The sequence below is a fragment of the Eubalaena glacialis genome, chromosome 1, assembly GCF_028564815.1.
Source record: "Eubalaena glacialis isolate mEubGla1 chromosome 1, mEubGla1.1.hap2.+ XY, whole genome shotgun sequence".
Taxonomy (NCBI): domain Eukaryota; kingdom Metazoa; phylum Chordata; class Mammalia; order Artiodactyla; family Balaenidae; genus Eubalaena; species Eubalaena glacialis.
This window is the reverse complement of record NC_083716.1, coordinates 56,043,387-56,054,419: the sequence shown is the minus strand read 5'-3', so window position 1 is coordinate 56,054,419 and position 11,033 is coordinate 56,043,387. Positions and strand designations below refer to the sequence as shown.

At 51.2% G+C, this 11,033-nt stretch overlaps 1 protein-coding gene across 1 annotated transcript; it reads left to right on the top strand.

Moving 5' to 3' along the window:
- The first annotated feature begins 312 nt into the window (after positions 1–312).
- Positions 313–10,758, top strand: SFTPD (surfactant protein D). The gene is made up of 7 exons (XM_061197012.1): positions 313–511; positions 6,034–6,150; positions 6,422–6,538; positions 6,852–6,968; positions 7,320–7,436; positions 8,028–8,111; positions 10,382–10,758. Exons 1-7 carry the CDS (start codon positions 313–315, stop codon positions 10,756–10,758), a joined length of 1,128 nt encoding a protein of 375 aa, XP_061052995.1.
- The last annotated feature ends 275 nt before the right edge of the window (positions 10,759–11,033 follow it).

The window sequence follows — 11,033 nt, the reverse complement described above, 5'->3', positions numbered from 1 at the left end:
CCCATGGCAGTGCCCAAGGGGAGGCACAAGAAGGGATGACACAGAGCATCTAAGAATAGGTTCGTGCTGCTGGTCACCTCTGTGGTCACCCCAGAAGTCCAGCTGGTCAACTCATGCCCTCTCAGGCCAGACCTTATGCCCACCTTGTCCCTAAACTGCTTTCAGAGCCCTGCTGCTCTTGGCCCCAGAGCAGAGGAGAGGAGAGGAGGTGGAGGAAGTGCTTCTCCTCACCTCCAGGAGCTAGGCCAAGCCCTAATCCACATCCTCGCACCAAGAGCGTGTCCCCTTTCTTTCTGTTCCTCTGCCTAGGACATGCTTCTCCTCCCTCTCTCCGTGCTGATCCTGCTCTCACGGCCCCCAAGGTCTCTGGGGGCAGAAGTGAAGACCTATTCCCAGAAAACACTGGCCAACGCCTGCACGCTGGTCGTGTGTAGCACCCCAGAGAATGGCCTGCCTGGTCGTGATGGACAAGATGGGAAAGAAGGCCCCCAGGGCGAGAAGGGGGATCCAGGTAGAGCTGGGACCATGGGCTTGTCCTGGTGGGAAGGGGTGGGCATTGGAATTGTAACCAACCCAGAAACTCTGGATTTTCTGCTGTGTAAACCTTGGAGATGGTCTTCTTCATCCCGCATGGGTGGGTTTCCCCCAGATATTCAGCCCACTTAAAACACAGCCTTACTGGTTGGCGAAGACGGGCTGCCTGGAGCCCCCAACTCCATCAGCAGCTGCCCTGATTCCTCCCCTAGGATCTTGACTCCACCCACCCCAAGAATGAGCAAACAGTGAGTAAATGATGGTATTTGGGGTCCCCTAGAACCCTGCTCCAGAACTTAACTGTTGTTCGTTCTGATTAAATGGTGCCTCTGCAGGATGTTAAATATTTTTAATATGTAATTAAACTGTACTCCATGAGGGGTGGGAAAGGATGAGGCTCTGTGGCCACATACTCAGGCCCGGTCAAAAGGATTTTCCCTAAATACATTATGGAGAGAGGAGAGAAGGAAAGGCAGCTGACATTTCTTTGTTCAGCCCGGTGCTTGGGTGTTCACTTGAGTGGTTTATTTAATCCCACCAAAAGTCTTACAAGGGATGTATTAATCTCATTTGATAGGTAGGAAAATTGTGACACAAAGTTGCTATGTGAAACCCAACCTGGAAGATGAAAACGACATGGGCTTCTGCATCAGACACATCTGTGCTTGACTGCTAGCTCCAGCTCCACAGCAGGGATCCCCGGAGACAAGCCACTCAGTGTCTCTGAGTCTCAGTTTGCTCATCTGTAGATGGGAATAATATCTACCATACAGTGACAAATAATTGAGCCAAGGCTTCATTTTCCTGTTGAGTCTTCAGGATAAAATTGCATCTTCTTGCTGAACCAATCAGGTGAATTCTCCTGAGGTTTCCAAAGGTACTGATTATTAAGGGAATTGTCCGAGAAACACTGCCCCACAGGGGAGGATCTGGGTCTTACTGGCAAGAAGTGAGAATTCAATGAACCAGCAACAAGAACAAGGGGACCACCATGGCGCTAGGCCAGGGCTATGCAGGCATCAACTGAGGTCTTTATCTTTCTGGAGTTTGCATTTTGGTTGGGGAGGAAGAAAATGAACAACATTTAAGCTGGAGAGAAGAGGTAACATCCCCAGGCTTTGTAGGATAAGGGACAATTATTGGTCTGTCCTTAACAGACAGAAAGTAGTTCCCAACATAACTGGGCTGGGGCTTGGAGAAGGTTGTCTGGAAGTGAACTCAGGAGAACGGTGGTATTCAAGGTGCCAGCTCTCTGTAGCTCCCAGTGGGGCCCTGAATTGAATCCCGGGGCAGGGTGTGGGGTAGGGAGACTTTCCTACAGTGGCCCTCTGAGCAGCACGGATGTGGCTGAGCCCTCCCCTTCTTGTGCGTTCCAAGCCTGGCCTTGGGTCGGTGCTTGGAGAGAGAACACTGCACAGCTGGACCAAGGACCAGGCTCCACTCTGGCTCCTCAGTTCCAGGCACTTTAGTTATTCAACTGTTATGGGTCTGAGGATTTCCTGGAGATCAGAGCATCCTCAGAATCCTGACCCAGTAGGTCTGGATGGGGCCAGAGTCTGCACTGGTGACAAGATTCTGATGCATGTGGTCCCAAGAACCTGCTGTAAAGGACAAGATGGGCCTGAGAGGAGAGACCCTTGGGCAGAGGTAGAGGGTGGAGCTGGGTCACTTGGTGATGCTCCAGACGTTTCATGCAGGGCCAATAAGACCTGGACCCTGCTTGGGGAGCTGAATTTCCAAGGACAATTCCCTCATTCCTCAGCACCTCCAAGACCCCCGCCCGAAAGGATTCAGTGAGAGAGTCCCTCCAGGGGCGCACATCTCCCTTGGAGTAAAACCTCACACCCCACAGCAGTCCCCAAGGCCACCCTCCACCCCTGCTGATATCTCTGATCTCACTTCCTTCCACTCCTCCCACACTCCCTGGGCTCTGACCACACTGGATTGTCACTGGTCCCTAAGCACGCTTGGCCCCCTGCCTCCTCAGGGCCTTGCTCTTTCCATACACATCCCCATGGCTCACTCCTCACCTCCTTCATGGCTTTAGTCACAGACAGAGTCCTTCTCTGGCCCTCCTATTGGAGAGAGAACACTGCACAGCCCCACCAATACTCTGTGCTTTGTTTTTCCTCTGTGGCCCTTATTCTGATCTGATAAATCATCATATGTTGTACATTTTAATTCTGATGATCTATTTCTATGCAGTTGAGTTTAAGTTCCATGAGAAAGGGATTTGGTTTTTGTCTGTTTTTTTCCACTAATATAATCCCAGCATTTAGGACAGTGCCTTGTACCTAGTAGAAGCTCAGTGACTACTTGTGGAATAAATGAATGTAAATTGCCAAGAGAGGAGGAATTTTAATACAGTTAAGACTGGCCAAATCACTGGTGCATAAAGCTTCACTTCGGGTGGCAGTAAGGTACAGGGCTAGGACTTCGTGGGATGCTAGGATGCAAAATGAGTGCTTTGGGAGGCATGGTGCTTGCTGCTGAAAAGGGTGCTCTCATGGCCTCCACAGTTTGTGCACAAGGATAGGCAACCTCTAACGCTCCCCTCTAAGGAGTGGCTTTTTTCCCATGTACCTGCTGCCACCCCGGCCAGTGGGGAGCCCAAGAGAGGCTTGGCCTGGGGCCAGGATGTCTCTGCCTGAGCACGGCGCACTGTGGGATTGGGATGCGGGGCCCATCCTCTCTGCTTCCATTTCACGCCCAGTGAGGATTGCAACTAAAACCAGAACACAATGCCCAGCACAGAAGCTCTCAGCCACCCATCAAATGCACAGTCTCCCACCACCAGCACATGCTTGGCCCAGGCAGGCCCTGGCCTTTCTTACCCTGGAGCACGGTTTCCAAATCTGAAATGTCGCCTCTCTTCTCCAAGTCTCTCTAAATCCTCTTCAGCCTTAGAGTCCTGTTTCCTCCGACTATGTGTGTGTGCTGGGGTCGGAGGTGCTGGGATGGGACGAGGGACATCTCATAAACTGTCTTCCTCGCTCGTTACCCATGCCTCACAGTTTAAAATTCAGTGACAAATCCCTTGCAGACCAGGACCTGGTGCTAACATTTACATCCTGCTCAGTGCTAAGCAGAAAGTTATGTTCCATTGTTCGTTTCCCAGCGAACAAATAAATGAAACAATGAGGAAATGAACAAATAAGTGAATGAGTAAGTTAGCAGCACCTGACAGGTGTCATTCCTTCTCTTGTCTTTTTGCACATGAATGCTTTATTCACAACAGCCAGAGGATGGAAACAACCCATGTGTCCATCAACGTTTATCCGTGGTGAATGGATAAACAAAACGTGTTATGTTCATACACTAGAACATTTGCTCAGCCACACAAAGGAATGAAGTGCTGAGACGTGCTACGAATTGGATGAGCCTCAAGAACGTCACTCCGAGTTAAAAAAGCCAGACACAAAAGCTCATATACTGTATGTATTTACATAAAATATCCAGAATAGGTAATAGAGACAGAAGCAGAATAGCGATAGCCGGGCCTGGGAAGAAGCAGGGACAGAGTGATTAACGGATATGAGGTTTTCTTTGGGGTTGATGAAATATTTTTGAACTAAATGGAGGTGGTATTTGCACAACGTCGTGAATGTGCTAAACGCCACTGACTTGTAAAATTTAAAAAGGTTAATTTTAGGGAATTCCCTGGCGGTCCAGCGGTTGGGACTCAGCCCTCTCACTGCCGGGCCCCAGGTTCGATCCCTGGTCGGGGAACTGAGATCCCGCAAGCTGCGCGCGCAGCCAAAAAAAAAAGGTTAATTTTATATTATATGAATTTCATCTCAATGAAAAAATAACCAAACTCACAGAATTGAGTGTAAAATTCTTAAATCGAGGTAGAGCTCATATAATTTCAGACTTAGGCAGTCTTTCTTGAGGTAACAAGTTTAAAATGTTTGGTCATTTTTCCAATAAAAAATAATATGTGTAAAAAATAATAATAATATGTGGTCACTAAAGATAAAAGGAAGAAAATTAAAAATGCCTTAATTGCACCACTTAGAAACAGCAACTGTTAACACTTTTGTATGTGCTGTTCTTGTGGTTTTTCCAATGTGTTTTACGTGTGCACACGCCCTACACATTCATGGACATATTTAGGAAACAGAATCGTATTAAATAGAGTGTTTATAGCGTACTTTTATCACTTAATGATGCATAATAATTTGGTCTAATTTCTATAGCTTTAAGAGCATGTTACATAGCTTTTTCTCTTCTTTTTATTACAATATAATTGATATGTAATATTATATTACTTTCAGGTGAACAACATAATGATTTTATATTTGTATATATTGTGAAATGATGATGACCACAAGGCTTATCAAAATCCATCAACACACATAGCTACAATTTTTTGTGTGCGTGATGAGAACTTTTATGATCTACGCCCTTAACAACTTTCAAGCATGCAACACAGTATTATTTATTATAGTAACCTCGCTGTACATTACATTCCTAGGACTCATTTATTTTATAACTGGAAATTTGTACCTTTTGACCACTTTCACCCGTTCTGCTCACTCCCCAACCCCACCTCTAGCAACCACCAATCTGTCCTCCGTATCTATGAGCACGCTGTTTTGTCATTTGTTTTTTAGATTCTACATATAAGTGAGATCATATGGTACCTTTCTCTGTCTGACCTATTTCACTTAGCATAATGCCCTCAAGGTTCACCCACGTTGTTGCAAATGGCAAGATTTCATTCCTTTTTACAGCTGAATAATGTTCCATTGTATATACGCCTTGCATTTTCTCCATCCATTCATCTATCCATGGATACTTAGGCTCTAGGCCACCTCCAGGTCTTGGCTACTATAAACAATGCTGCAATGAACTTGGGGGCACATAAATCTTTTTGCGTTAGTGTTTTCATTTTCTTTGGTTAAATACTCAGAAGTGGAATTGCTGGACTGCATGGTAGTTCTATTTTTAATTTTTTAAGGAACTTCCATACTGTTCTCCATAGTGGCTGTACCAGTTTACATTCCCACCAACAGTGCACAAAGGTTCCCTTTTCTCCACATCCTCCAACACCTGTTATTTGCTGTCTTTTTGATAATAGCCATTCTCACAAGTGTGAGGTGACAGCTCAATGTGGTTTTGATTTATATTTCTCTGGTGATTAGCATCAGGTGCCATTTCTGATATAAACTTTGGTTCTGGGAAGGGGGAGGGCAAGGAGTCCATGATCAAGGGCAAAAGCTGACAGACTTGCCTGCTATAAATACTGTGGCCTTGGGGCAGGGGAAGGTGCATTGTATGGAAAGTCAGGCAGGTCTTGGTTTGATCTGCCTCCAACTCTGGCAAGCCTGTTTCTTCACCTGTAAAATGGGGATGTGGACACCCATTTCCTGGATCACCATTGGACCGGGTCTTGTCGAGGTGAAGTGTCTACACCTTATAGAACCCTGAAGGAACGCCATCTGGCTCCTCTGGGGCCTGGGGCCAGGTTTATGCCCATTTCTTCTGCTGCCACAGGTTTACCAGGACCTGTAGGAGGACCAGGGATGCCTGGACCAGCTGGCCCAGTTGGGCCCAAAGGGGACAATGGCTCTGCTGGAGAACCCGGGCCAAAGGGAGACACTGGACCACCTGGTGAGCAGCTGGGCATGGAATGCAGAGGTCTGCAGGTGGTGTGCTGTCGCTAGGACATGCCAGTAGGCATGCACAGATTCTACCCCAGGAAGGAGGCAGAAGGTTGTTTTCAAGGTGGCACTGGGTTATTTCAGGGAAGACTGGAGCTGCTGTGGGGTGACACCTTTAAGAGGATGCTGCCTCTCAGACTTCTATTACTGCCCTCATCTTTTATGCACTCCCACTTCCAAGGAGATTCAGTGTCACTAACTGGGCTGGTCCTTTTCCCCAGGGCCTCCAGGACCTCGAGGTATGCCTGGTCCAGCTGGAAGAGAAGGTCCCTCAGGCAGGCAGGGGAACATAGGACCTGCAGGTGCACCAGGCCCCAAAGGCGAGACTGGACCCAGTGGTAGGTGGCTGGTGTGTGACGGGTGTGGGAAGGAGGCGTGGCAGTCTGTGATGGGGCCTAAAGCATGCGCACAGTGCCTGGAAAAGCCCGGACCATCTGCACCGGGTAGGCCTCGCCAGGGCCTCTCCCCCCAGATTCCCACACTGACCGTATTTCCCCGATACCCTCCCCAGAGGAGGCCAGGCAGTAAGGAGCACCGTCTCCCAGTTCCTTCTCTCACCTGGAGCTGTGGGTGAAAAGCTCCGCTTCTCAGGCAATGATAAGTGCTGAGCACGCTCTCAGCCGTGTTCGTGCCAATTTGTTCCTTCCTCAGGAGAAGTGGGTGCCACAGGCATGCAGGGCTCCCCAGGGACAAGAGGCCCCGCAGGTCTTAAAGGAGAGAGAGGTGCCCCCGGTGAACGCGGAGCCCCTGGAAGTGCTGGGGCAGCAGGTGAGCGACGGAAGCTGGGCTGAGCTCCTGTTCCCCTGTACCCACCATCACCACCCGCCAGGTCAGAGCTAGCACTCCAGGGCGACAGCCAGTGTTGGGCTCTGGGAACTGTCTGTCTCTAGGGAGAGGGTAGGGCGAGTAGCAGGGACCATCTATGTACAGGGAAGGTTGGTTGTTGGGTGACAGGGACAGTCAGTATACAGAGAGGATGCAAGGCTGGGTTCAGGGCACAGAGGGACATATGTATATGGGGAGGGCGTATAGCTGGGCGATAAGATAGTCCATGTACTGGGGGAGGTGAAAATGCTAGAAAATGTGTTCAGAACTCACCCAACTCTTCTCTGATCCCAGGGCCTTCTGGAGCCATGGGTCCACAGGGACCTGCAGGTGCCAGGGGCCCCCCAGGACTGAAGGGGGACAGAGGTGCTCCTGGAGAAAGAGGAGCAAAGGGAGAGAGTGGACTCCCAGGTAAGGAAGCTCTGGGGGCCCCCAATGGGGCGCAGGTGGGGACGGAGGGTGGGAGGAGGCCCTCCCAGGCCCTCCTCTCAGGCGTCCCCCTTAGTTACAGGTGGGGGGCTGGAAGTCAAAGTGGACGCTGGTCTTAGCCTCTATGACTCGCTGGAGGGCAACCTGAGCAGTTTTTCCATCTGATCTTTGGGACGAGCACACCTCCCTCCCCAATTCATCAGATAGCTTTGAACTTCAAATAACCCAGTGGATGGGAAGGTCTCGAGCTACGTGTATTCCTCTACTCCCACCCCGCAAAAGGAAGTGTTATCAGGTTCCTAGAATTTGGAATTACAGTGCCACCTGGTTCAGTGTCGGTGTGGTGCAGGGACCTGCTTAGGGGATAGTGTTCATAGCAGAACCACAGGAAATCCTGTGGGCAGCAGAGGCCACCTATGTCAGCAGATGTGGGCTTCCTAGGGGTCCGTCCCAGTTCCTTACCCCCACCCCCAATATGCGTCTGCAACTGAGCACCCTTCCCTTGAGGCCCGGGCTCTGAGCTGATCCCAGGCTGTGCTGGACCTGTCTTCACTCGGCCTCTCTGCCTTGCAGACATCACTGCTCTCCGGCAGCAGGTGGAGACCTTACAGGGACAGCTACAACGCCTCCAGAATGCTTTCTCTCAGTATAAGAAAGGTGAGTTCCTGGACCTGAACCTGAGCCAGACACCAAGGGTGGGCCTCATACTAGGTCTGGGTCTTGGCTTGGAGTTGGCTGGGCTTGGGTCTAAAATTGAACTTGGCTGGAACCATGTTTAGGACTGGACCTGGAACTGGGGCAGGGAGTGGGGCTAAGGATGGGCTGGGACACAGCAGTGCAGCCACGTGCTCCAGGAGCTGCAAGTAGATGCAAGGGACAAGGAGGAGGATGCAATCCTTATCACCAGTGCAGCAGACCTTCACCCCTGCCTACCCTGGGCAGGTCCCTATGATAGACAAGGGGACACCCAACCCACGATGCATTTCTTCCCTCTGTGGAGCCCGGTATGCAAGTACCCAGAGATGCAGCTGCACAGCCCAGGCAGCAGAGAATCCAGACATAGTCCTGTGAGCAGGGGCTGGGATGCCGCTCATGGGGTTCAAGTCTGGTGGGGGCCCAACCTTGCTGTGCAGCCACCGAGTATCTCACCCTAAAGATGCCCCTGGGTCTGGCAGGGGCAGGCTGCCTCCAGTCTCTGGCCAGTGCTGGACTCTCCCTGCATCTCCTTGGGTGTTTAAAGCAGAGATTCTTCCCTAAGCCTGGAATCCTAAGGAGGCAGAGGCCTCCTGGAGTGCGCACCTGAGTGCCCGGTGCCTTTGGGACTCTCTGCCTCAGTCCCCAACTGCCCCTCCCCCTTCTCTGCTCTCCCTGACATCAGCTTTGAGTCCACATCCTTCACCAAACCTCATGATCCAAAAAAAGAAGAGTTTTCTGAAGGAGTAGAGCATAATGGGGTGAGATATAGGGTTGGCTCCTAAGGACTCAAGCCAACTAAGTACCTAAGTAGTAAGGATGAGCTTCCAGCATTTGATGTCTTCCTCCTTCCACAAACATATTTGCATACCCATTCACTTGCTAGTATGCACACAGATGCAAACAAAGGAGAACATGGGCATATGCACTGGCCACATGTGTGGGTACTTAAACACCATCGCTCACTCCACACCATCTACATACATGAGCACACATGCACACGTATGCACACACAAATATGCACACCCATCCAGATGGACCTTAAGTCCACCTGCGTACCTTCAGATGGATATATGGACGTATTCACGCATACACATGCATACCCACGCAGATGCATGGGACATAAACCCAATTATGGCACATGAACTTGCACTGACATTGTCCAGGGCTGCTCTGGGTGCCATCCTGACCCCTTGGAGAATCTGGCCCCTGAGTCCTTGTTGAAACTACTCAGAGGAGAAGGGCAGTGGGTCAGGGTGTAGTCTGGGTTCCTACCCGGTCCAGTGAGCCCTCTTAGGAGCCCTGAAGCTTTCCATGCATGAGCCTAGAAGTCAAAGGGATGGGGATAGGATGGAGTAATAAGAGATACTTGTCACACAGGTGATGCTTTTATGTAGTGTACACCTACTTTAGAAATAAGGAATGGGAAACTCTGAAAAGGGAAGTGACTTTCCCTTGCCCACCTGGACCGTCATTGTCAGGTTGGGGCTGAACACGTGGCCTTCTGACTCCCAAACAGGGGTCTCTCCAGCGCCGATCCGACTCCTGCCCCCCACTCCCACACACACCTCTCAGATGCCTTCATCCCCTGCCCAGCGGTCCAGGGAGGCTGACTGGCTGGGGCATCACCCGTAAGCATATCAAGAGGCCAACACTGGGCTGCCCCCAGTGCAGAGATTAGCATGTCGCTGCTCTCAGATGCCCCACCCTCTCCTCTCCTTTCCCCTCACCCCTTCACACAGCACAGACCCCCCTCTGACAACCCCACATGCCCAGCCATCATGCAGGGGTGAGAGCGAGCCCCCTGCCTGGTGTTTTCCACACTCTTAGGAACTGCCCTGGGCTGCACCGTGTCATTTCCCTGGCCAAAGTCATTCCAATCTACACAGTAATTGAAAAACCAATTCTGGCATACAACATGTGGAGGAACAGAAAGTGCACGTCTAAGCTTTAGTGTCACATCCAGCAAGGTGTGATCCTCACTATACATTTGACAGTTGTGTGACTTTGGGCCTCTTATGTAAGCTCCCTGAGTTCCAGGGTCCTCACCTGTAACTGGAGACCACAGCACCACTCACAGGGCGCATCGTGGAGCCAGGGCTGCTCTGGAATCAGTGCCTTGCTTTCATCCTATCTGGTGCCCTGGTACCCTGGTTGGGAGGCTGGGGGGCTCTGGTTGGAGCACAAAGGTCCAGGTGCCGCCACACCCCAACCTGACTCTCCTCTTCCCCTAGTGGAGCTCTTCCCCAGTGGCCGGGGTGTCGGGGAGAAGATCTTCAAGACGGGAGGTTTTGAAAAAACTTTTCAGGATGCACAGCAGGTATGCACACAGGCCGGGGGACAGATGGCCTCCCCACGCTCTGCAGCCGAGAACGAGGCCTTGAGACAGCTGGTCACAGACCAGAACAAGGCTGCTTTCCTGAGCATGACCGACGACAAGAAGGAAGGCAGTTTCACCTACCCCACAGGGGAGCCCCTGGTGTATTCGAACTGGGCCCCCGGGGAGCCCAACAACGACAGAGGCGCAGAGAACTGTGTGGAGATCTTTCCCAATGGCAAGTGGAACGACAAGGCCTGCGGAGAACAGCGCCTCGTGATCTGCGAGTTCTGAGCCCCCGGGGAGGGTGGGGCACTGCCCAGAGCTGTGTGCTGCCAACGTCCCAATAAAAAGGTGATCCTCAGGGCTTCCCTGGTGGTGCAGTGGTCAAGAATCCGCCTGCCAATGCAGGGGACACGGGTTCGAACCTTGGTCCGGGAAGATCCCACGTGCCGCGGAGCAACTAAGCCCGTGCGCCACAACTACTGAGCCTGCGCTCTAGAGCCCGCGAGCCACAACTACTGAAGCCCGCGTGCCTAGAGCCCTTGCTCCGCAACAAGAGAAGTCAC

Bases quoted from the DNA above. Each gene is read 5' to 3' on its own strand.
- SFTPD (XM_061197012.1), top strand. From the start codon at position 313: ATGCTTCTCCTCCCTCTCTCCGTGCTGATCCTGCTCTCACGGCCCCCA. The intron at 6,539-6,851 runs GTAGGTGGCTGG...TTCCTTCCTCAG, and splicing joins AGGCGAGACTGGACCCAGTG to GAGAAGTGGGTGCCACAGGC. The intron at 7,437-8,027 runs GTAAGGAAGCTC...TCTGCCTTGCAG, and splicing joins GGGAGAGAGTGGACTCCCAG to ACATCACTGCTCTCCGGCAG.